Source organism: Chionomys nivalis, chromosome 5 (genome assembly GCF_950005125.1).
Source record: "Chionomys nivalis chromosome 5, mChiNiv1.1, whole genome shotgun sequence".
NCBI lineage: Eukaryota > Metazoa > Chordata > Mammalia > Rodentia > Cricetidae > Chionomys > Chionomys nivalis.
The window spans coordinates 25,297,399-25,323,432 of NC_080090.1; the positions used below are offsets into that span (position 1 = coordinate 25,297,399).

Below are 26,034 nucleotides of genomic sequence, written 5' to 3' on the forward strand. Positions count from 1 at the left end.
CAAACTGTCTAGCATATTATCATCCAGAGACCCAAGTCCCTCCATTGTAATGGTGCTTCCCATTTTCTTAATGTGGGAAAAAACTCTCTCTCTTTTTTTAAAAAAAAATAGTTATTTATTTATTTATTATGTATACAATATTCTGTCTGTGTGTATGCCTGCAGGCCAGAAGAGGGCACCAGACCCCGTTACAGATGGTTGTGAGCCACCATGTGGTTGCTGGGAATTGAACTCAGGATCTCTAGGAAGAGAGGCAATGCTCTTCTGAGCCATCTCTCCAACCCTCTCTCTTATAACTAATTCCTCCCTTTAAGAATTTCCAATTTTCTTGCCAAATCTACCGACAAAGTTGATGAAGACGTGAGGCTTATTGCTGCTGCATAGAACAGTAAAAGCCTAATTGGATTTCAAAGCAGTTACCTAGTTTGGCAGCAACCCAAGAAGGGGATTAAGGGAGAGCCTGCAACCCATGGTGGAGAGGGAGAGAGAGAGAGTGAGAGAGCGCTGGTATCTAAAAAACACACAGGGGTTCCGGAAAAAAGCATATGTGTATGGGGGGGGGGGGGCTGCCTGAAGGCAGAACCAGGCAGTTTAGAGCCAGTGAGTCTTGTGGCATTTGGAGCCCAGGTGCTTCTGGAATTTTGGTGGCAGCTGGAGACTTTCAGAGAGGCTAAGCCATAACAGGTAAAGAGCCTTTTTTGTGTGTGAATTCGTACCCTAAACATGGGTGCCAAATGCAGCATGATTAATAAAATCCTAGAGACAGATATTGGGGTTCAATCTGAAGATCAGAAAAGTAAAACAACCAGCCACTGGAGAACTCTTACCTCTAAGAAATCTTTAGATTGAAAAAATAGTGAGTTCCTTTCTTATCCTGCTTTATACTCCTCTCTAGTGCTGGGATTAAAGGCCTGCACCACCACTGCCTGGCTTTTATGGCTGACTAGTGTGGCCGCTTTGCACTGAGCTTCAGGCAAGCTTTATTTACTAAAATACAAATGAAACATCACTACCAATGCAGAGTGGAAGGAAAACCCATGAGCTCTGGCTGTGCTTTGTTCTCTGCCACTGGCTGGCTCCGCATCCTCTGAATCCCCTGACTGAGCCCTTGCTTCATGCATCCCAGGATCCCAGAGATGCTCTGGCAGTGAAGGTCATCACAACTAACCCAGAGCTTCCGATTAACAGTGGAGGAAACAGAGGTTAATGACCTATTGAAAGTCCCCCAATTTTTTGTATCTGTGGATGTTTGCTTTGTTACCAAGTATGTGATCAATTTTCGAGAAGGTCCCATGAGGGACTGAGAAGACGGTATATTCTTTCCTGTTTGGGTGGAATGTTCTATAGATATCTGTTAAGTCCATTTGATTCATTACATCTGTTAGTTCTCTTATTTCTCTGTTAAGTTTCTGTCTGGTTGACCTGTCCATTGGTGAGAGAGGAGTGTTGAAATCTCCTACTATTAGTGTATGGGGTTTGATGTGTGATTTAAGTTCTAGTAAAGTTTCTTTTACATATGTGGGTGCTTTTATATTAGGGGCATAGATATTCAGGATTGAGACTTCATCTTGATGAATTGTTCCTGTTATGAGTATAAAGTGTACTTCTCCATCTCTTCTGACTGATTTTAGTTTGAAATCAATTTTGTTAGATATTAGGATGGCCACACCCGCTTGTTTCTTAGGTCCGTTTGCTTGGAAAACTTTTTCCCAACCCTTTACTCTGAGGTAGTGTCTGTCTTTGAGGTTGAGGTATGTTTCTTGTAAACAGCAGAATGTTGGATCCTGTTTTTGTATCCATTCTCTTAACCTGTGCCTTTTTATAGGTGAATTAAGTCCATTGATATTAAGCGATATTAATGACCAGTGGTTGTTAACTCCGGTTATTTTTTTGGTGGTAGTGTTTGTGTGTTTCCCTTCTTTGAGTTGTGTTGGTGGAGGGTTGTCAGACATCTGTGCTATTGTGTGTGTTGTTGGCTTCCTTGGGTTGAGGTTTTCCTTCTAGTAATTTCTATAAGGTTGGATTTGTGGATTGGTATTGTTTAAATCTATTTTTGTCATGGAATATCTTGTTTTCTCCATCAATGGTGAAAGAAAAAAAAGAAAGTACCCAGCCCAGCCAGCCTGGTCTACAGAGCTAGTTCCATTACATCTAGGGCTGTTACACAGAGAAACCCTGTCTTATAAAACCAAAAAGGAAGTTCCTCCACTTACGAATGACAAAGCTGGGTCTTCAGCTCATGCTGACTGACACCAAGCATGTCAGAGATGTGCCCTGTGTGACTCTTCCAGTCAGTAAGGAGGTAAACGGGCAAAGCATGCTGGGTAGCAGCATGAACACATGAAGACCATTTGCTGGTAGAGTTGGGGTCTGAGGAAATCTTACAGGAGCAGGCACCGCAGACCCTCCCATCAGTGACATTTCCTTGTGGGGATGGCAGCCTGTGATAGCTGGACCTCTATGGTCCATCCTGAGGACAGAGACAGTCGCTTTCCAAAGCTGGGTTTTCAGGGGCCTAAAACAGCACCACACTGTCTCCTTATACTATCTAAAATTGTCCCGTTAAGGCTGCTTTCTTTGGGTTGGTCTTAAGACTCTTAAAATGAAACATTTCATTTTAAGACAACACTCCCTGCCTTGGGGAAACATCTGCCCTACGTGTGATGGGCTCAGTCTGGTTAACAGTTTCTACATCTTCCTCTTCTGCCCAGTCCCCATAACAAACAAAACTCATGGGGACCCAGGTTGGACAAAGCTTGGCTTTGAGTAACACAGATATTGCATTATGGGCTCATTACTGTGACAAAATCATTATAAGGAAGGAAAATTGATTTTAGTTTACAGTTCCAGGAGAGATAGTCCATCCTGGCAGAGAAGGCATGATGGCAGAAGCAGTAGGCATCTGCAGTCAGAAAGCCAAGTGGTGAACACCTGACTCATCTTTTTCCTTTTATTCAATTGAGAAACCCAGCCCATGTTTTAGTATAGTACCACTCAATTTAAGGTGGGGACCTCCACTTCCATTAACCTGATATAGATAATCCCTCACAGGCACGCTCAGAGATTAGGTTAATATCTAACCTAACCTAATCTAGATATTACATCACAAGCATACCCAGGGGCTAACCTATGCTCCTCACAGGCATGCCTAGGGCCTAACCTAAACTAAATATTATATCATAGGCATCCCCAGAGGCTAATCTAAATTAGATATTATATCACATGCATGCCCAGTGACTTGTCTCCTCAGTGATCGTAGATGAGGTCAGATTCACAATAAGAATTGTGACAAGTTTACCCCTGTTAACCTGGCACCTGGATGCATCATTTTTAACACATAACCTTCCTCCCCTTTGTTCTCATAGGCTCACAGACATCTCAATGCAAAATGCACTCAGCTCAACTTTAAAAGTCCCCAGGCTTTAACAGTATCAACACTATTTAAAAGTCCACAATCCTTTCTGAGACTCAAGGCAACCTCCTAACCATGTACTCCTATAAAATAAAAAATGAGTCTTGTACTTCTAGTATTTGATGGCACAGAATGAACACTCCTATTCCACGGGGCAGAATGGAGTAACAACAAGGAAAGATTGGTCCAGAGCAAGACCAAAACTCAGCAGGGAAAACACTAAACCCTGGAGCCCATATTTGGCACCTGCGAATCAAGACAGGATCATCTGGGCACTAAAGGGTTTAGGCAACCCTACCTCTCCAGCTTCACTGCCTGCAGCACATACAGTGTCTCTGCTGAGTCAGGTCCACCACATGCATACAGATTTCCTTGGTAAACACCTTGTCATTTTGGCACGTCCTATATCCTGGAAGCTCCGTTGCAGCTTAGGCTTCTCCCATAGAGCTTCAGGCTGGTTTCTTAAGGCCTTCTTGCAGGAATTCTGACCCTGCTGTACATTGCTCTGACTGGACATACAGGCCTCAATAGTCCTCTGGAAGCATGGTAGAAGTCTCAATTTTAGATCTTTTATACCTGCAAATACTCTTCCACATAGTGGAATGCTGTGTAACAATTCCTCTGTGATGGAAACACTCTGTGCTGCAGGGAAGCTCATTCAGAAAAGAAGCAACCAACTCAAAATAGCTTCAGGAAGTCCCTGGACCTCACCAGATTCACTAGGGCTCCCCCTTTCCAGGAATATATGTCCTAGTTACCGTTCTGTTTCTGTGAAGAGAAACCATGACTGATGCAACTCATAAAAGAAAACACTGAAGTGGGGGCTTGCCTACAGTTTTAGAGGGTTAGTTCACGGTCATCATGGAAGGAAATAGCCAAGCATGGCACTGGAGCAGTACCTGAGAGCTCTACATCCTGATCCATAGGGAACAGGCAGAGAGAAGGAGAGACACTGGGCCTGGTGGGGGCTTTTAAAACATCAAAGCTCGGGCTGGAGAGATGGCTCAGTGGTTAAGAGCATTGCCTGCTCTTCCAAAGGTCCTGAGTTCAATTCCCGGCAACCACATGGTGGCTCACAACCATCTGTAATGAAGTCTGGTGCCCTCTTCTGGCCTGCAGACATACATGCAGACAGAATATTGTATACATAATAAATAAATAAATATTTAAAAAAAAAATCAAAGCTCACCCCCAGTGACTCACTTCCTCCAATAAGGCCACACCTTCTAATCCTTCTCAAACAGTTCCACTCTCTGGTGACTAAGTATTCAAATATATGAGCCTATGTGACCATTCTCACTCCAACCACCATAGTATATAAGCAATAGACCCTTAGAGTCACTCTTAGACAAGACAAGCAGCCTGGAAGAACCAGAGATCAGCTGAGCCCATAGGGAAGGACAATCGCCAACCTGTTTATCTGCCCTAAGGCTGTGCAGTGTGCTCCAGGTTTCTAGCTTTTGTGAACTGCTACCAAAGCTGAGCAGGCTTTGAAGATGTAGCTGTCTATGAGCCACTTCTGCTCCTGTACGTAACCCTAATAAAACTCATTGGTTCATCAAGTTGGACTTTGGTAATACCCTTTCTTCGGTTTGTCATAGGCAATCTATCTGTAGTGAGTAGTTGTGTTTGTGTGTGTTGTGTCTTCTCAGGAAAAGTCTGTCACACAACAGTTTCTGTGATAAAATACCCTGACAAAGGCAACTTAAGGCGGAAATGGTATATTTTAGCTTACACTTCAAGGAGATACAGTTCAGAGTCAGGGACCATATGGCGGCCAGAGTAGGAGGTGGCTGGTCACACTGCCTCCAGAGGCAGAGGCAGTGAGCAGTCTGCTTGGTGCCCAGTTTTTTTTTTTTTTTTTTTTTTTTTTTTTAATTCAGCCCAGGATCCCAGCCCATGGAATGCCGTGTCCACATCTAACGTGGGTCTTCTCACCTCCACTAGCCTAGCCTTGATCATCCTTGACTGGTACCTCAAGAGGCTTGTCTCTCAGTGACTCCAGATCTTGTCAAAGTCACAGTATTAGCTGTTATAGATTCTGAGTTCAAAGGCTACTCCAGCTTGCGGGACGCAGAGTCCTTCAACAGCAAGTGTGTGTGTGTGTGTGGGGGTTCACTGGAGGTTGAGAAATCAATTTACCTCAAAGGCATTCTGGGAAAGCAGGACTGCCAACTAGCTGGGTCAACCTGCTCATCTTCCCTTCCTGAGGAATGAGCAGTTGAAAAAGCCTAGAAATCTAATGGAGTCTGTATAGTTTTAATTTTGCGTGATTCTGGTTTTCTCCAGTTTTTTGGTTGCCCTTCTTAAGCAGCTATAGAATTTCTATTTCGAAAGGCCATTCTTCCCTTGCTGCAAGTGTCTAGGGAGGAATTGGTGGTTCGAATGAAAGAGGCAGGGAAAGGACCCACAGGTAGCTGTGGGTGCTGAAGAGGAACCACTGAAAACCAGCCTCACCTCAACCTCAAGCCTAGTGGCTAGCAGGCGCTGAAAATGGCCATGGGACCAGGACATCCCCAGAGCCAAGAAGAGACCTGGTTTTGTACCTTCTCTCCATCCCAGGTGTTGGTGTTTTTTTTTTTTTTTTTTAAGAACAGGGCTGCTCGGCAGGGTCCAGGAGTGGCCCCTGTCACTCACCCTCTTTGCTGACTTGGTAGCCCTGTCACTGCTCTATGTCTCCTGTCACTTACAAGCATCAGACTAAAGCTTCCTGTAGTTTAGTCTCAGTTTCTGCTTTAGGCTGTCTCTCTCTGCAGCCAGAGCTCTGTAAGTCTGATAGTCAGGCCCAGAGCTTTCGGCTGAGGACATGGCACCATCCATAACATGGCGGCCTCAGCCCAGGAAGACAAGGGTCTGCTCCACTCGGCATACGGAGGGTGTGCAGAGAAGTCATGGTATGGTGGGCATGTGGGGTGCATGTCCCGAAGAGGCCAGAGGCTGGTGGGTGGGCATGGGGGCACATGACCCAAAGAGGCTGGAGGCTGGTGGATGGGCATGTGTGTCCCGAAGAGGCTGGAGGCTGGTGGATGGGCATGTGTGTCCCGAAGAGGCTGGAGGCTGGTGGATGGGCATGTGTGTCCCGAAGAGGCCAGAGTCTGGTGGGTGGGCGTGTGGGGCGTGTGTCCCGAAGAGGCCGGAGGCTGGCAGGATCCTGGTGCAGTTCAAGAGGTCTCAGCCCTCATGCGGAAAGACTGATATTTTCTGAAGTGCCAAGATGCTGGCAGGGTCCTGAGGCACAGAATGAGCATAACGGGGCCTGTCCTGTCCAGGAAGGGATACTGAGACTTGATCACACAAATCTCAGCACAAGGTAACTGAATGGACTCCCAGAGGGCCTGCTGGGGCCAGGGAAATGGCTCAGGGATTAAGACTTTGTATTGGTTTTGCAGAGGACTTGAGTCTGTCTCCAGCACCCATGTCAGGAACAGGCACCTACACTCGTGTGAACATACCCCCATGCAGACAAATGGACACATAACACATAATTAAAATAAAATATATCCTTAAAAATGAAATATGCCACCATGCTATAATGGCCACTTAACTAGGACTTGATGGTCTGAGAGCCATCCAGAACTGATTTTTTTTTTTTTAAATTAAAAGCACATTTGGTCTAATAAGGAAGAGGATACCAAGGCCCTTGGACAGGCAGAAGGAAGGGACGGTCCTTGCAGTAAAGATGCCAATGGGGGAGAATAAACTCAGAAAAGTAATTTGGAGTCAGATCTCTGAGAGAGCTAGGTCACAGGCCTGAGGATTTGCTCTGTTCATGGGTCCCTGGCAACCACATCAGGTAATGAAGCAAAGGGCTCCGCCATGGGGGGGTCTATCTGGAGGGTGGCTGCCTTGCGAGGGCTGGAACTGGGATTCAGGCCCAGTCTAGGGGCAATGTGGGTGGCAAGGACAAAAGCCTTGAGACCTAGATGTGGAGCTGCCAGCTCTTCTAAACGCAGCTCATGCCATCTTCAGCCACCACCCCCCCACCCCCCCCCCCGCCCGAGGAGGCCAGCAGCCACTTGTTTCCACAGCGTCTGCTTTCCCGAGGGCCTCCAGACTCCACAGTGTCAGAAGCAAAGCCCCAACACTGTTTATTATCCCAACTGGGTCCTCTTCATACAGTCCCCCTGGGTGGTTGCTCCACCACCCCCCAGTTCCCGGAGCTGCTGTGTGCCTCCGCTGCCCTGGCCCCACGCTGCAGGTCATTCACCCTGCCTGGAAAACACTGGGCTGGAGTATATAAGGAAAGCAGGCCAGGCCTCCTGTATGCTTAGCAATGGTGACTATGTGGTGGCCCTGCCTTGTCTTGGCCCTGCTTTCTGGCTTGGAGACCTCTGGCTTTCCAAGAAGCCCCCTCCGGCTGCTAGAGGTGAGTCTAACTTTCCATTTGATAGCAGAATTTTGAGGGTCAAATAGGCAAAAAAAAAAAAAAAAAAAAAAAAAAAAAAAAAAGCTCATCCAAGCCCCTAAGCTGGGGGTGCAGGGAGGAGGCTGAGGACTGAACACTGTATTACTGGGACAACTCTGAATTCTGGAGAATGGAGCTACAGATTTGACTGATAAACTAGCTTGCTGTTTAACCCCGAGTAGAGCTTTTCAAACTCCTGGGCCTCAGTTTCCCCATCTGTCGAATGGATGATGGATTGTGAAAGGGTAGGCCTGTCTTGACAAAATGCTGAGTTGAGCCTGATGAGTGGCTAGGTGCTCGGGGAAGCTAACTAGAGGGACCAGGGCCAGGGGGAGCAGAATGGGAGGCAGAGTGAGTTGGGGGCGTACAGAGCCTGAGACAGTGTAGGGTCAGATTTAGCACCTCTCCGTAAGGAACCTGGTGACATACCCCTTTCTCAGTCTATTCCTAGTCTCTTTCTAACACATGGCCTGGAAGGTCCCGTGTCTCTGAGACCTGGCCCTAGCCCGGAACCTGCTCCCAGGCCGTTGGTAGCCTCAGGTTTGTCCTGATCTCTCTGTTTGTCTTTATGTTTACAGAAGCGGAGCCTCCCAGAAGGGGTAAGAAATTCCAGCAAATACAGCCTGGGTGGGAGGGGCAGAACCGAGCGTTGCTTACTTGCTGAAGGCACAGATCGAAATGGCAGCAACCCCCGGAGCCAGAAAACAGCTTATGGCCCCAGCCCAGTGAGCCTCGTGTAACACAAGACCCATACAGAGAGGCAGGACCCTTCAAGGGGAATCTAGGTCAGGGCAAAGGGAGCTCTGGGAAAGCCTGCTCGAAGCTGGGCTTTTCTAAGCTCTCACTGGCTGCATCTGGGTGCAGATTACAGCATCAAGGAGGCGGGGCATGAGCACTGTCCCAGCTGGATGTGGGACAAAGGACACTGTCCAGACTTCCAGTGTGGAGGACTGGGAGAACTAAGGGACCCCAGGACTTCAGAGCCCACCCGGGAGCATTTGGAAGGGAAATAGCAGGGCTGGCGGCTGGGTTTTGCAGAGTGCAGACTGGCGGGTCACTACCAGCCATCTTTGCCCACCTGCCCCACAGGTGGTCGATGGCATTGAGGTCTACAGCACCAAGATCAGCTGCAAGGTGACCTCCCGCTTTGCTCACAATGTTGTCACCACGAGGGCTGTCAACCGTGCAGACACGGCCAAGGAGGTTTCCTTTGATGTGGAACTGCCCAAGACAGCCTTCATCACCAACTTCACCCTGTGGGTACCGCCATAGCTGCTGGCTCTACCTCCTGAGGGGTATTTGGCCCAGTGTGACAGCCCTTCCCCCAAACTCTTTATCTGTAGGACCATTGACGGTGTCACCTACCCTGGGAACATCAAGGAGAAGGAACTTGCCAAGAAGCAATATGAAAAGGCTGTGTCTCAGGGCAAGACAGCTGGTTTGGTCAAGTACGTGTGGACCTTGGGCCTTGATAGAAGCAAACAGCTGTGATTACTGGGATAGCAAACTGCGTGTATCCTCAGAAGATCCCATTTTAAAGCAGACGAGGTTTAGAATAGATAGGGAGGTCTCTAACCCAAGAGCTGAGACTTGAACCCAGGGCGGAGGAATGATAGGTTCCTGAAGTCTTTGAGTTAAGCACTGTCTTGTACCCTACCCAGGGCCTCTGGGAGAAAACTGGAGAAATTCACAGTGTCCGTCAACGTGGCTGCTGGCAGCAAGGTCACCTTTGAGCTAACCTATGAAGAACTGCTTAAGAGGCACAAGGGCAAGTACGAGATGTACATTAAGGTCCAGCCCAAACAACTGGTCAGACACTTTGAGGTAATCAGCCATTCCTGATTCATCCTTCATCCCTGCCTGGAACCACAGTGGGAGTGGGAGGAGGAGGGGCAAATCTTAGAGCAGAGCCAAGGATGCATCTCTAAGTCCTGGTTCCTATACTTGGCCAACGGGTTTGGGATGGCTTTTCTTCCACAGCCACTGGGAACCGAGGGGAGGAGGCTTTGGTGCTGGGGCTCTTGAGGACTGTGTGGCAAGCGCTTCTGGAATACTTGTAACCGGTCCACGTTACCTCCATCAAGGCTAAAAGGAAAAGCAAATACCATGACTGTGTTCCAGACCTCTGTGTTGCCCCAGTATGACATCTCCTTCATTTGGCCATTTCAGATTGATGCACACATCTTCGAGCCTCAGGGCATCAGTATGCTGGATGCTGAGGCTTCATTCATCACCAATGACCTCCTGGGAAGTGCCCTCACCAAGTCCTTCTCAGGGAAAAAGGTGGTGTAGATATCTCTGGGGCTTGGGGTGCAGGGGGTAGGACCTAGGCCTTGACTTTGCTGATTTCAGCATGCCAGGGGTATCTGTGATCTGTCCCAGTCAACTGGGTCATCAGGGAGGATACTGGAGGCAGGGGGCTGATGCTGATCTGCTACAAGATTTGGAATCTCAGATCTACCAGAACAAAGAGGGAAGGAAGCCATTTATATATGACAAATGGACAGGAAAGGGGATGCAGATCAAGAACCTGGGGCGAGTTTTGCTGACTCCACATTAAGGGATGGCGCATTAAGGAGAATGCCCTTCTTGCTGCTGGACATTGGCTCCAGTCACAGAGCCCTGCCCTGGAAGGGCTGATGGGAAGTGGATGAGAAAATATAAACAGCAAATCCCAGTCATCATGCTCTCCAGAGAGACTTTCCCAGAGCCTGCATTCAGGAGAGCTGCTGGCTTCCAGGGTGTGGTCCTAGCCCCCTTCTCTCTAATGCTCTCTTCCCCACACTCATCCTTCTCTTCTGGGTACCAACTCCAAGTGCAAAACCACTCAACACAAAGTTCTCTCATACGGAGCAACAGTCCCATGCCCCAGTAACTTCTGGTGCTGAGCTGAGACAGTCAAAAGACAGGGGAAAGGCTAAATGAAAACATCAACCACCCCTTCTCTGGGCAGGTTCTGATCAGCCAAGGAAGGGAGGGATTCAGCAGGTAGGCATGGGAGTGGCTTAATCCATGAGGAGTTAGCACCTGATTCATGCGCCAAACCCTCACTTCTATTATCGGGAGGGTTTTTTCTTCCCTGTTTATCAGTGGGGAGCCTTAACCAAACTGGAAAATATTCTTCCTTCCTCTTCCCAGGGGCGTGTGTCTTTTAAGCCCAGCTTAGACCAACAGCGCTCATGCCCAACGTGTGCAGACTCCCTCCTCAATGGGGACTTCACCATTGTCTATGACGTGAACAGAGAGTCTCCAGGCAATGTGCAGGTATAGGTTCATGGCTCCATCAGCCTTGCTAATCCATATTCATGATGGGCAGAGGCTGTGGTCCTAAGGGGCTGCAGCTACATCCCTCTCCTCCATCTTTATCACCAGATCCTTTGCATCTTCTGGAGAGGGGAAATGGGACATTTTTCCCTCCAGTGGCAAACCTCTGACTTCTGCTTGCAAGAAGAGGCATTGTTAAATGGGCATTGGCCCACATCTCTCTCCTGCCATTGCAGGTCGTCAATGGCTACTTCGTGCACTTCTTTGCACCAAAAGGCCTTCCAGTGGTGCCTAAGAACATAGTCTTTGTGATTGATGTCAGCGGTTCCATGTATGGTCGGAAAATCGAGCAGGTTTGCGCCCACCCAACCCTTCCCCACATCTAAAGCAGTGCTGGGGTGTAGAAATGTGAGAGGAGATTTTGTTTGTTGTTGTTTTGGTTTTTTTTTGGGGGGGGGGTGTTGTTTTGGTTTGATTTTGGTTGTTTTGAGACAAGGCTTCTCTGGTTGTCCTGGAACTTACTCTGTAGACCAGGCTGGGAGATGCTTTTTTTCTTAAGTGGGAAAATGTTAGTGTTTCTGGTGGAAAAGGAGGAATGAGACAGAATATAAGACTATGCCAAGCCTTTACCCACTTTCACCAGGAGTTGGGGGCATTGGGCAATGCTTCCTCATGAAGACAGCAGGAGCAGCACAGTCAGTCTAGGCTCGGCAGTGACCTCGCTCACTCCTGTCTCAAGCCTCAGCTTTATGGCTTATTTTTCTCCTTCTCCCCCAGACCAGAGACGCCCTCCTCAAAATCCTGGATGACATGAAAAGAGATGACTATCTGAACTTCATTTTGTTCAGCAGTGATGTGACCACCTGGAAAGATACCCTAGTTCAAGCCTCCCCTGCAAACCTTGAGATGGCCAGGGCATTTGTGAAGAATATCCGTGATCAAGGAAGTAAGGGTCAGGGGAGCACAGATGTGTATCTACCCGTTCCTTTCTCTGCACCAGTCCGTGTCTGGCATGTCTCTTCCTTGGAGGTAGACCTCAGGCTTGGAGACACAACATCAGGGTGACTTCTGTGCAGCCTAGGGAGACCCTTTCTTAGCATTTCTAACCATGATCCTGGAACTCCCACCTGGAACTCACAGGTCTCAATGTGGTAGGGCCACAGAGAACCCTTCCTGCCCGTTTCCTATGGAGACCACCTATGCCATCTCTATCACTCTCCTTTCCCTCCTGGTGACTCCGCCTGACTGGTTGCTAAGGTGCTATATAATAATCCGTGCCTAAGAGCTTCTTAGCACCCTTTGATGCCTGTGTGAAAATCTATACTGTTCATCCACTTATGCCAGCGTTTACTGAGTGCTTCTATGTACTGGCTGACACAGTCCTTGGTACAAGGGCATTCTCATTGGTACTGTCCCATTTTTCGTCACCTCAACAGCCTTGTGTACTGGCACCCCAAGGACACCCCACCCAATGGTTCTGTCTTTCTGTCTATATACAGTGACCAACATTAATGATGGGCTGCTGAGGGGCATCCATATGCTGAAGGATGCCCGGGAGCGGAACCTTGTCCCAGAGAGGAGCACCTCCATCCTCATCATGTTGACAGACGGGGATGCCAATACCGGTGAGGGAGAGGGAGGTTTGAACCCAAGGTGAGTGCCTGCCTGCCTTCTCAACTCTGGAGTTGGCTCACTACAAGACCTTAGACATCTTTTCGTGGGGTCCCTCAGCATCTTGTGAGCCCCTCAAAGGCAGGTACATGCCTCTCTTTGCCAAGGCACCCTACTAGATGTGCAGATCTCCCCAGACAGAGGAGGTGTTCAGGTCCCCAGAATGAACAGCGCTTTCTACAGGTGAGAGCAGACCTGAAAAGATTCAGGAGAACGTCCGGAATGCCATCGGGGGCGAGTTCCCTTTGTATAACCTGGGCTTTGGCAAAAATCTGAATTATAACTTCCTGGAGACTATGGCCCTGCAGAACCATGGGCTTGCCCGGCGCATTTATGAAGACTCTGATGCCAATTTGCAGCTGCAGGTTCGCTTTACCTCATGTGCTGCTTCTCAGGCAGCTCTTCCCACCATGCTGCAATTTCAGATCTTAGAGGGCGCTTTCTCGCTTGAAATCTGCCTCCCGCTGCCTCTAGTTCTAATCTCCATAACACAGAGCTGCTTCCTTTGCAAGCCTGGCAGATCGAACATAAGACATCCAGTAAAACATATACGTCTCAAAAGCAATGAGCATTGTTTATGTAAATACGCTCAAATATTGCACAGGACCGTGGTTACTGAGTCTGTCATAAAAAGTATATGACCACTGATGAGGTGACTCAAACAACAGAAACACGTGTCTCCCCATCTTAGAGGCTACAAGATCAAGGCAACAGGGGTTGGTTCCCTCTGAGGGAGAGGTCTGTATAGGTCTCCATTCATTTTAAAAATATTTTTTAAAATTTTTATTTAGTGAGCAGTGGTGTTTTGCCTGCGTGTATGCCCTGTGAAGTTGTCAGTTCCCTTGAAACTGAGGCTTCAGACAGTTGTGAGCTGCCATGTGGGTGCTGGGAATTGAACCCAGGTCCTCTGGAAGAGCAGCTGGTGCTCTTAGACAGTGAGCCATCTCTCCAGCCTCTAGACTTTATTCTTGACTCGTTGTGGTCCTCTTTTCCCTGGGCCTTCCCAGGCATTCCTTCATTGTGTGTCTGCATTCAATTTCCTCTTTTAAAAAAGACACAAGGCACACTGGACGAGGGCCCAACTTCATGACATCATCGGATTATCTTTGTAAAGATTTTACTTCCAAATAAGGTTGTAGTCTGAGGATTAGGGAAACAAGAGCGCTTTGGGGATGCAGTGCCAATTCGACCTATAACAGATCTTTCTATGCTAAAATAATCTTTAAAAATATCTGCTAGCCAAATGCGTGTCTCACTGTTCACTCTGAAGCGAGCTAGCCACCTTCCCTGCTGGTTGGCAGCACCCCCACTTGTAGGGGACCCTGGAGCTTGGCTCTCTGATACACATCGCTTTCTCTGGCTAATGTTTTTTTGTTTTGTTTTGTTTTTCCAAAGAATTCTGTCCTTTGCTCCTGTTCTCTCCTGTCTTTAAGAGAGGGAGGACAGAGAGTGCTCCCCTAGACTCCAAGGGCACAGACAGGGCCATTTAGAAGTAAATATCAATACTGGGCGGTGGTGGTGCACACCTTTAATCCCAGCACTCAGGAGGCAGAGGCAGGTGTATCTCTGTGAGTTTGAGGCCAGCCTGATCTACAGAGCAAGTTCCAGGCTAGCCAAGACTGCACAGAGAAACCCTGTCTGGGGGTTGGGGGAAGAGATAAGAAGAAAAAAAAAAAAGAAGATCGGGGAAAAGAGCAGCTCAACCCTTGGGGACTAAATACTGCTTGGTAGCATCTATGGAACCGATCTACCTCGGGCTTCTCCACGCCTACCCTGGTGGGTCTAAAATGACTTGGTCCTGACCTGACTACCAGGGTTTCTACGAGGAGGTTGCTAACCCACTGCTGATGAACGTGGAAGTGGAATATCCCGAGAACGCCATCCTGGATCTCACCAAAAGCAATTACCCACACTTCTATGACGGCTCTGAAATCGTTGTAGCGGGGCGTCTGGTGGACAGCCATATGGACAACTTCAAAGCAGATGTGAAGGGTCATGGGGTGAGTGGGAACTGAGCCTGCAGTGTGCTGGACCCCAGGAGGGGCATCTGAGCCTGGCCCGGACAACTCCACCATCCAACTCTCAAGTCCCTTATTGCTCCTATCCTACCTAGGCTTTGAACGACCTGACCTTCACAGAGGAGGTGGACATGAAGGAAATGGATGCCGCTGTGAAGGAGCAAGGCTACATTTTTGGGAACTACATTGAGCGGCTCTGGGCCTACCTCACTATTGAGCAGTTACTGGAGAAACGGTGAGTCGGCCGGTCCTCCACCACAAAAATACATGTTTCCTTGTGTCCTACCCCTGCTCGCCATTTCAAGCAGGCAAACACTGCCAAGGTCAGAGGCTGGAGGGTCCTCTAGGGCAGGGGGGCCCTCAGCTCTTGCTGTCCCCCATCAGCACTCCCCAGTGATAAGGAGGTTGAACAGCAGTGAGTGGAGGAAGAGGGTTAGGTCGACGGTGAGAAGCCCCAGCACCCAGAGGGTGGAGTGAGGGCAATGCAAGAGTTTCTTTAGGAAGAACGAAGCCACGAAACTCCAGCAAACTTGGCCCAGATCAAGTGCTCAGCGTGCAGTTATCATGAGTGATTATAACAGTAGCCATTCCAAGTCCCTTGCATTTTATGGGTGGAGAAACTGACTCCTAGAGAGGAAAGAATTTGCCCAAACGCTTCAGGAAACTAGCTGGGGAACCGGTATTTCTCCCCAGTGAGTTCCACTGAGCAGGACCAACAATGTGGGCAGTGTGTGTGTGTGTGTGTGTGTGTGTGTGTGTGGTGGGGGAGGGGGCCATTCCTGAGCTGTCCTTGGAGATTCTGGTCTGGTTGGGGAAGTGTGTGTAAAAGCAGCAGGTGTGTTCTAGGCTCACTCTGAACTGTTCCTCCTCTTAGCAAGAATGCCCATGGGGAGGAGAAGGAGAACCTCACAGCCCAGGCCCTGGAGCTGTCTCTCAAGTACCACTTTGTGACCCCACTGACCTCCATGGTGGTGACCAAGCCTGAGGACAATGAGGACCAGACATCCATTGCCGACAAGCCTGGGGAAGGTGGGCACAGGGAGAGGAGGCCAGAATCTAGAACCCCCTCTCTAAGACCCTGGGCCCTAGAATCCAGCAGAGGAACTGGCTGGGCTGGGGAACCAGACCTTTAGAAGAGGAGCAGGTTGGGAGCCTCTGAAGGGGTGTGGCAAGAGTGAAGGGCAGCAGATGATGGGGTGTGGGCCAGAGTCTCTCTGTCTCCCAAGGGAGGTAAGCCGAGTGAGCACACGTCTAGGCCATGCCAAGGAAGGACCGTCAGCCACAGCACAGGAGGGTTCAGTTAGGCAAGAGGTGCTTTGAACCCCAAATTTATACCTGAAACAAACTACCAGGGACCTGAGTGAGATCTGTGAGAAAAAGAGGCCCTAAGAACTGGAATCTGAGACCAAAAATCCTCCACAAGACCCCAGACTACTCCCCAGGGGAGCTCCAAATGTGTATGGTAGACTCATGGGGACTCTGGCACTCAGAGGCATGGGGAATCAAAGACCTCTTTTTCCACAGTCCTTGTTTTCTAGGAGTTCTTGGTTCTAGGAACACCATATGGGGACAAAGCTAGCTCTAAGCCAGGTCATGGGCCACTCTGATTGGTTACCATGGCCCCAGTCAGTGGTTTATATCTAATGTATTTCTCACCCCCCCCCCAATGCCTGTGCCTGCATATTAGAAGGTAAGCTTCATGGGATAGGTGGAGAGAGGGGGGAGGGAGGGAGGGAGGAAGGAGGGAGGGGGGAGGAAGGAGGGAGGGAGGGGGGAGACAGGCTGAAGGGAGCTTTCAGGCTGACTCCTCAGAATCTCAGGGTTCCCATTCATTTGGTTGAAGATGGCTGCCCTACTTCCCCTCTCTAGATGGATCAGGCAATGGCAGTGTCCTATTATTTTCAAAAATGAGATCTGTGGTATTTAGCACTTTTTGCCTGATTCCCAGCAACCCGCACAGGAGTCCTTTACAAGTCTCACCGAGCAGTAACTCATCTGGGACCCAGAGCCCATGCTGAAGGTCTCTGGGAACCAGGGCACTCCACATTTCTTTCACGGTAAAATTAGAACCTTGTACCCTCTGGCCCACTAACACTGGGCAAGACTCAGCTCCTGCCAAGCTGCCCTCTTGCATCTCTAAGGAGCACAAATACATTAGGACATCATTCCCCTGAGGGAAGCCCTGTTAGAAGCAATTGCTGGCTCCTGTGTGTTAGGAGCTACCACCCACCAAGGACAGACACAATAGGATGGGTCTCACCCTATGCCATCTGGACTGAAGAGTTCAAGCGTAGGGGCAGAGGTCTACTGCATTGCTCACAGCAGGGAGGCCGATGACGCAATAGATTTGCATTTTAGTTATTTCAGAACATGCTCATAGCATTAAAATGACATTCGTCATATCAACAGCCCTGTAAAGGGATTGCCTGGGCATGTTTGCCAATGTTAAAGCCCAGTGGATACCAGTGGCCTTCAGGGTAACAGAAAGCACAAGGCTGGGAGTGGGGAAGCCCTTGGGTACTGCTCATGTCTGCCCTTTGGTGTTTTACTAGCCACCCAAGAGACCACGTCCATGGCCTACTTGAGTGAGTAAATGCTGCAACCCGCCCTGCCCACCACTGCGAGCTTGCCCTGCCCTGTTCCCCTCGGTAGTGGGTCCGAATCAACCTGTCACAGGCAGATTGACCAGGTGTCCTGGGGAGGCTGAATGATGGTGAAGGGGAAAGAGGAAATGAAATAATTGAGGGGGGTCAAATGGGAAAGACATAAGCCAAACTATGAGTGGAGGCCCCAGGTCTCTCTAGGACGCTTGCTGTGTTCAGTCTGGTCTCCCTTTGTTCCATAGCGGGCTACCAGTCTCCTTCAACCCCCTACTATTATGGTGAGTTCCTTGGCTCCTCCCTGGTCAAGGTTCAGGGTTCTGGGTGCCTTGCTCCTGCCCACAGGGCCAGTTGGCCTGGGAAGGCCTGTGGTACAGGGAAGGGCTCTTGGTGCTAGTCCACTTTCTGATGTGCCCTCAGTGGATGGGGATCCTCACTTCATCATCCAAGTCCCAGGAAAAAATGACACCATCTGCTTCAACATTGATGAGAAGCCTGGCACGGTGCTGCACCTTATTCAGGACCCAGTCACAGGTGGGGCTGCAGGCTGGGGAACTTCTATCAGGCTGAGTGCTCATGGTCCGGGTCCTCCTCCCTCTGCCTGGTAATTATCCATCTTCCTGCGCAGAGCACTCTGCACAAAGGAGGTGGGAGCTACCAAAGAGCCAGACTTAGTATGTGCTTAGAGTGGACGGCAGAGATGGCGCTTAGAGTGGACGGTGGAGATGGGCTTAGAGCGGACGTAGAGATGGCGCTTAGAGTGGACGGTAGGGATGACGCTTAGAGTGGACGGTGGAGATGGGCTTAGAGCGGACGGTAGAGATGGCGCTTAGAGCGGACGGCAGAGATGGCGCTTAGAATGGACGGGAAGCTTGATCCTGAGGGTGGAGCCAGCCGGTACATAGGGAGCGGCTCCTCCTCTCACAACACCCCCGACCCAAGAAAGAGAGAAGACCCACAATGTGGCAGCATGCCCCAGACCTGCTAGAACAGGATTTGGCCCTGACACCCTGGTGTTTCCTTGGGGCCCTGTCTCAGCCTCCACTCAGCATGCCTTGCTGAAGCGGAAGACATCCCTGCAGGCCAGCATGGACCTGGAGGACCTCCCTAACCTCTTTTCTTGCCCCCACCCCCCTGGTAGGCATCACTGTGACCGGACAGATCATTGGAGACAAGGGAAGCAACCCTAACTCCAGGACAGGGAAAACCTATTTTGGCAAACTGGGCATCACCAATGCTTGGATGGACTTTCGGATTGAGGTGACCACAGAGAAGATCATGCTGGGCAATGGGGATGCACTGAGCACGTTCAGTTGGCTAGACACAGTCACGATCACACAGACTGGGTGAGTTCTCTGACTGTATCTCCAAGGGCAAGTGCAGTCTGAGGAGGCGGGGAAAGCGCTGGAGGGATCTGGACCAATTCCAGGACAGTCACAGGAGTCATAGGAGAGACTGATGGCCTGGATTCAGTTACCACAGGATGATGACCATGGGATAGGGCACCAATCCTTGGGACCCCTGTCAGCCAAAGTTTGTACCCGAACAGTGTGCAGGGCTCACTTTGAGGGAAGTGAGGATGAAATAAAGTGGATGAAGGCCGAGTATAGTGCTCATACACAGTACGGCTGCTCGGGAGGCCTAAGGACAAAGGATTCGAGTTTAAGAACAACCTTGGCAGCAAAGACTCCATTTCTAAAATTCTATTTATTATTCTTATTATTGTGTGTGTGTGCCACAATACATGTGGGTAAGTAAGAGAGGACAACTTTTGTGGAGTCAGTTTTCTCCTTTCCTTTTTTTTTTTTTTTTTTTTTTGGTTTTTCGAGACAGGGTTTCTCTGTGGCTTTGGTGCCTGTCCTGGAACTAGCTCTGTAGACCAGGCTGGTCTGATCCCCCTGCATGCGCCACACCGCCCGGCTCTTCTTCTCCTTTTGCATGAGTTATATGGGCCCTGGGGCTTGAATTCAGGCCATCCAATTTGCACAAAAAGCACATTTATGCAATGAGCCATTTTACCAGCCCTAGCAAGAACCCATTCCTAGACAGAAAGGCTGGGTGAGGGTAACGGCAAACATCTGTAATCCCAGTACATGGGAGGCAGAAGCAGGATGATGCCACAAGTTCCAGGTCAGCACGGGTTACATGGCGAGTCCCAGCCTAGCATATGAACTCACAACACATGCAAGACCTGCATAGGTTCAAGCCAGATGGGGTCCTGCACTGAGAGGGGGGAGTGGACTCAAAGTCCCACCCCCTAACCAAGAAGCTATTTGCGATTGATACCCAGTGGCAAAGGAAGAATCAGTTTTGTCTGGCAGAGTGCCACTGGGTACACCAACCACACTCCAGGAAAGCCCCAAAGCAAAATCCATATTTTGTTTTGTTTATGGATCCTTTGTTTTGTCATCTCTTGTTTAAGCATTTTTATTGATCTTTTGTTTGTTTGTATTTGTTTTGATTTTGGTTTTGCGTATTTATTTGTGTGTATGCAGAAGGAAAGGAGGGAGAGAACGTATTGTTGGGTGGGGAAGATCTAGAAGGAGATGGGAGAGGGGAAACATGCTAAAATATATTGTATGAAAAATCTTTTTTTACTTAAAATATTTTAAAAATAAGCAGGAAAGAAGGGAGGGAAGGAAGAGAGGATGAGGAGGGAAGGAAGGGAGGAGGAGAAGGGAAGGAAGGGAGGAGGAAAAGGAGGGAAGGGAGGAGGAGGAGGAGGGAAGGACTAAGTAACATTTGCTTCTTCTCTTGCTGATCCTGCTATTCCCAATGCTTCTTAGCTTTTCCTGTTTTTGCAATCCCTAGAGCTTAGTGGGCAGGGCAAGTGTACTATGCCCCTGAGGTTCAGAGAGGGTACAGCCTGCCCAAGATCACACAGAGCCTGAGCTGGACCCAGGCCTCTTTCCTGCCCACAGAGGTGCTGAGGTCCACTCTGTGGAGGGCACAGATGACATATTTGCAGCAGCTTCATCCCGACTCTGAGCAGTGTTTGGGATCTGTGTGCCCTTAGGTGCCCTGTGCTGCTGAAATGCCCTTGATTGCGATGCCTAGTGCCATGGTCGCTACGTCTCACTGTCTATACCCTCCCCTTTTCTTCTAGGCTGTCTGTAACAATCAACAGGAAGAAGAATATGGTGATATCCTTTGGAGATGGGGTTAACTTTGTGATCGTCCTACACCAGGTTTGGAAGAAACACCCGGTTCACCAGGACTTCCTAGGGTTCTACGTGGTGGACAGTCACGGCATGTCAGCGCAGACACATGGGCTGCTGGGTACGCAATGCTCAGACTGCAGGCTGCTTAGTCACACGGAACCACCAGAAATAGAATGTACAAAGCCATGTAGTCACCCTGTACCCGCTTCACAACATGCCCATGCAGCCGTTGCATCAATCCTGAAAGGCAGCTGTCCACATCACCATGGCAACAGGCAGAGGCTGACAGCTAATGTTTTTATTCCCAGGTCAATTCTTCCACCCCTTTGACTTTGAAGTGTTTGACACCCGCCCAGGCTCTGACCCCACAAAGCCAGATGCCACAATGGTGGTGAAGAGTCATCAGTTGACTGTCACAAGGTGAGGTGGCATCTCTGACACCATCACCCCACCTAGTACCAAGGCAGGAGGGAAGAGCCCTCTTTGCATGCCACCTGTTTAGTGGGCCCTTGATTTCTGTGGGGACCCTCATTTCTTTTTGAGATCTTGGCCTTTTTAGACTCCTCCTAATCAAGGAATAGCTCAGAGATGGCCCCCTCGAAAGAACAATCACATGACTTCATCCTTGACAATAGAACTCTCGGTTCTTCAGCTTCAAGCCAGCATGGCGGCATACGCCTATAATCTCAGCCCTTAGGAGGTGGGGCCAGGAAGCCCTCGATGCTCAGAGTCATGTCGCTCACATTGGGCATTACAGCGACTCTTTTTTCTTCTGTTCCCAGGGGCTCCCAGAAAGATTACAGGAAGGACGCCACGGTTGGCACGAAAGTCGTCTGCTGGTTTGTCCACAACAATGGGGAAGGGCTAATCGATGGCATCCATACCGACTATATTGCCCCCAGTTTGTTCTGAGAAAACATGAAGTAGAAGACTTGGACTGTCGGGAACAAGTGCCTGACATGTGCGAAGGACGGGGACAATAAAGCATGTAAACAAGACAGCTGTCAGTCTCTGGGTTCACGAGCCGCTACTGCAGAAGCAGGTGGCTGTCAGTAGGGAAGGAGGGGGTGGCTGTTTGGAGGACAACTTCCTGGGGCTCTCGGTTGAGATAGGTGTGGGACAGAGTTGGTTGGGGTGACACCTTGGGGAATTCCACCCAATTCTGGGGCAAAGACATCAGGGAAGGTGAAACACAGTTTAAAATTCAGGGATGTCTTAAGTCAGGACTCATGGCTCAAGATCTCCTCTTCTCATCACCATGGCAATGGAGGAAGGGTCTCTGTGGGCTCACGGTTTGAGAGGGTACAGTCCATCATGGTGGGGCAGGCATGATATTGGAATTACCTTGGTCATGGGTGGTAGGGGCTGGTAGTGTGGCTTCCTCAGATTTCAGAGTCAAAAGCAGAGCCTAGAGCAGGAAGCAGGTCTGTCTGGCTTGATTTTTAAAGGCCTGCCCCCCCCCCCCCCGCCCAGTGACTGCTTCCTCCAGCTAAGCCCCACCCCTTAAAGGTTCTATGACCTTCTCAAATAGTGCTGCTGTCTGGTGGACTGATCAAACACAGGAGTCTCTGGAGGACATTTCCTATGTACACAGGAACAAGAGGGAACATTCATTTTGGCTTACAGCTTCAGATGACAACGTGTGGCTGCATGGCTCTGACACTGGGGTAGTATGGTTGGAGTGTGTATCAGCAAATGTCTGTTTACCTTATGGTGGCTCAAAGGGAAAACGAGAAAGCCAGGCATGGTGGCACTGGCCTGTAAGCTCAGGGATTGGGAGTTATAGACAAGAGAACTGAGGTCATCCTAACCTATATAGAAAGTTCTCAGCCCCTTTATCATTTGTATATAGGAGGGCTACTGATGTTTTTGAGTTGATCTTGTATCCTGCCACATTACTGAAGATGTTTATCAGCTGTAGGAGTTCTATGTTGAATTTTTGGGATGACATGAGCATACTATATCATCTTGAAACAGTGAAAGTTTGACTTCTTCCTTTCCAATTTGTATCTCCTTTTGTTGCCTTATTGCTCTAGCTAGAACTATGTTGAATAGATATGGAAAGAGTGCACAGCTTTGTCTTGTTCCTAATTTTAGTGGAATCACTGCTCTCTCCAAGACCTTTATCATGAAAAGGTGTTGGATTTTTTTGAATGCTTTTTTTTATCATCTAATGAAATGATCATTTCTTTCTTTCTTTCAGTTTATTTATATGGTGGATTACATTGATAGATTTTCATATGTTGAATCATCCCTGCATCTCTGGGATGAAGCCAACTTGATCATGGTGGATGATTTTTTTTGATTGTTCTTGGATTCAGTTTGCAAGTATTTTGTTGAATATTTTTGCATCAATGTTCACGAGGGAGATTGGTCTGCAATTCTTTCTTGGTTGAATCTTTGTGTGGTTTCAGTATCAGGGTAACTGTAGCCTCATGGAGAGTTTAGCAATGCTCATTTTGATTCTATTGTATGGAACAATTTGAGGAATATAGATATTAGCTCTTCTCTGAAGTTCTGGTAGTGTTCTGTGCTGAAACCACTGGGCCCTGGCCTTTTTTTGGTTGGGAGGCTTTTCGATAACAGCTTCTATTTCCTTACAGGTTATTGGTCTATTTAAATACTTCACCTGGACTTGATTTAACTTTGGTATGCAGTACTTATACAGAAAATTGTGCATTTCTTTTACATTTTCCAATTTTGTGGAGTACAGGTTTTTGTAGTAAGACCAATGATTCTCCGGATTTCCTCAGTGTCTGTTGCTATGTCCCCCTTTTCATTTTTGATTTTGTTAATTTGGATGTTCTCTTTATGCCTTTTGACTAGTTTGGATAAGGGTTTGTCTATCTTGTTGGTTTTCTCAGAGAACCAGCTCTTTGTTTCATTGATTCTTTGTATTGTTTTCTTTGTTTCTATTATATTGATTTCAGTCCTTAATTTGATTATTTCCTGTCATCTACTCCTCCTGGGCAAGTCTGCTTCTTTTTGCTCTAGAGTTTTCAGGTGTGCTGTTAATTAGCTAGTGTGAGATTTCTTCCACTTTTCTTATGTGGGCACTTGTGTTATGAACTTTCCTCTTAGCACTGCTTTCATAGTGTTCCATAGGTTTGGATATGTTGTACATTTATTTTCATTGAATTCTAGAAAATCTTTAATTTCTTAATTTTTCCTTGACCCAGGAGTGATTCAGTTGAGCACTGTTCAATTTCTGTGAGTTTGTAGGCTTCCTTCAATTAGTGTTGTTGTTGAATTCTAACTTTAATCCATGGTGGTCTGATAAGACACAGGGGGTTATTCCAATTTTTTTGTATCTGTTGAGGTTTGCTTAGTTACCAAGTATATAGTCAATTTTAAAGAAGGTTCCACGAGGTGCTGAGAAGAAGGTATATTCTTTTGTGTTTGGGTGAAATGTTTTATAGATGTCTATTAAGTCCATTTGAGTCATGACATCTGTTAGTTCCCTTATTTCTCTGTTAAGTTTCTGTCTGGTTGACCTGTCCATTGGGGAGAGTGGGTTGTTGAAGTCTCCTACTATTAGTGTGTGGGGTTTGATGTGGGATTTAAGCTTTAGTAATGTTTCTTTTACATATGTGGATGTCCTTGTGTTTAGGGCATACATATTCAAAATTGAGATTTCCTCTTGATGAATTTTTCTGTGATGAGTATAAAGTGTCCTTCTTTGTCCCTTTTGATTGATTTTAGTCTGAAGTCTATTTTGTTAGATATTAGGATAGCTACACCGGCTTGCTTCTTGGGTTCATTTGATTGGAAAATCTTTTTCTCAACCCTTTACTCTGAGGTAATGTCTGTCTTTGAGGTTGAGGTGTGTTTCTTGTATGCAACAGAAGGATGGATCCTGTTTTCATATCCATTCTGTTTGCCTGTGTCTTTTTACAGGTGAATTGAGTCCATTGATATTAAGCGATATTAACGACTAGCGATTGTTAATTCCTGTTATTTTCCGGTGGTAGCTTGTGTGTGTGCTTCCCTTCTTTGGGGTTGACTGGTGGGGGGTTATCTCCAGCCCTCAGGATTGCAACACTGACTCATCATCCACGATGGGTGGGTTTTCCAGTGATGCAGTGGTCTTGGAGTCACTCATGGTTTTGTATGTAACCCCTCATCCATGCTCCGGTAAGTTCTCAATAAATACATTGGTTTACAAACTACATGAGTGTCGGTTGCCATGTCAGAGAAGCACAGTCAGCAATGGAGTCTGTGGAGTTCAAGTCACTGAATAGCAAAGCTAAACCCTGCAGGGGCAAAGCCTGGGAGGATTGTCTGCAGAATGTTCCTGGCTTCTGCTGTGCTTCCTCCTGCTTGCTGCTGCATGTTCCTCCTGTATTTGGCATGGTGTGATTACTGTGTGAAAGGATCCCACTGTATCTAGTATAGTGTGATGTTTCTTGGGAAAACCCCATGCCTCACCGGGCAACTTACTTGCAGGCCATAAGGAAGATCATTTTTATAAGAGCAATGCTAATTAGTTAGATCTATGATTCATTTGGGCTTTCTGAGTTAACCTAAAAGATACAGGGGGTTAGGACAGTTGGTAAAGATAATTAGGGAAATAGTTTAGGTTATTTTGCCAATTGCTCCAATAAGAGATACAAAAAAAAAAAAGGCAAAAATAGGCTAAAAATCACCTTTCCCTTTGTTAGACATGAGAATTGCAGAGGACAGAAAATGAGAACAAGGAAGTTCCATGCGTTGTGTGGAAAACAGGCTGAAAGTCAATGAAAGCAGTGATGTCCCTAGCCCCAAGGCTAGGCCTGAGCTCCTTGGTCATCTAACGTACAGAATTAATCACAGGCCCCAGTATGCATCCTGAAAAAACAACCTTGTACGAGGGAATTAAATGACCCAATTGTGTGTAAAGAAAAATAGATGGCAAACTGACTGCTCACCCAAAGTTCCTCTAAAGCCTAAAAATCTGCTACCCCAGCACCACGAACAGCTGCTTGCCAGTCCAAAAGGAACTGGCTTAGTTGATTTAAAACTGTTCATCGGAAATAAAAGAATCATTGCTTCAGGGTGAAGAGGTTATAGTGGGAAAAGTAATATAAAAAATGTTTAACTACTTGTGGACTTCTAAGGAAAACAGGTTGTGACTTGTGGTCTTCATGTGATTTCTCCTCATGTAAAGATTCCAATCTGTTTGGGGGAATATGTAACTTGTAGTTATGAGGTAGTCTTTTCTTGCATAGAAATCTGGTTTAGGTGAAATAAAAGGGGAGAATGTATAACAAAAGGACATCCAGCAGAGAGAGAAATAAAATGAAGAATTAAGTTTTGACCCTCAGAAAAGTGTGTGTATGTGTATGCACGTGTGTGTGCGCACGTGTGTGTGCACACGTGTGTGTGTGAGCGCACGTGTGTATATGTGTGTGTGTGCATGTGTGCGTGTGTGTCTGTGCGTGTGCCCATGCTCCACCAACACCACACTTCCCTCCCAGTTTCTCTGAGATTCTGGAAGCTGGTTGGCCAGCAGCAGACTAGGGTG

General features: G+C 47.9%; 1 protein-coding gene across 2 annotated transcripts; it reads left to right on the plus strand.

The window, feature by feature from the left end:
* Window positions 1-7,487: 7,487 nt before the first annotated feature.
* On the plus strand, window positions 7,488-21,500 carry Itih3 (inter-alpha-trypsin inhibitor heavy chain 3). Of its 2 annotated transcripts, XM_057769639.1 has the most exons (21): window positions 7,488-7,778; window positions 8,396-8,416; window positions 8,907-9,073; window positions 9,161-9,265; window positions 9,479-9,641; window positions 9,987-10,100; window positions 10,956-11,081; window positions 11,318-11,434; window positions 11,859-12,027; window positions 12,581-12,706; window positions 12,936-13,117; window positions 14,567-14,752; window positions 14,866-15,005; window positions 15,645-15,799; window positions 17,323-17,355; window positions 17,616-17,651; window positions 17,791-17,904; window positions 18,512-18,716; window positions 20,477-20,649; window positions 20,840-20,951; window positions 21,314-21,500. In XM_057769639.1, the coding sequence occupies exons 1-21, from the start codon at window positions 7,686-7,688 to the stop codon at window positions 21,441-21,443; spliced, it is 2,667 nt and encodes an 888-aa protein (XP_057625622.1). In that variant the 5' UTR covers window positions 7,488-7,685; the 3' UTR covers window positions 21,444-21,500. The 2 variants fall into 2 exon arrangements, with proteins under 2 accessions (XP_057625622.1, XP_057625623.1); XM_057769640.1 differs by lacking the exons at window positions 20,477-20,649; window positions 20,840-20,951; window positions 21,314-21,500 and having other exon boundaries at window positions 17,791-17,974; window positions 18,512-18,700.
* The last annotated feature ends 4,534 nt before the right edge of the window (window positions 21,501-26,034 follow it).

What these genes read in the sequence shown, in the direction of transcription:
- Itih3 (XM_057769639.1), top strand. Translation starts at nt 7,686, where the DNA reads ATGGTGACTATGTGGTGGCCCTGCCTTGTCTTGGCCCTGCTTTCTGGC. An exon ending in AGCGGAGCCTCCCAGAAGGG is followed by an intron (nt 8,417 to 8,906) that starts GTAAGAAATTCC and finishes CCTGCCCCACAG; the next exon opens with GTGGTCGATGGCATTGAGGT. An exon ending in AGTCTCCAGGCAATGTGCAG is followed by an intron (nt 11,082 to 11,317) that starts GTATAGGTTCAT and finishes CTGCCATTGCAG; the next exon opens with GTCGTCAATGGCTACTTCGT.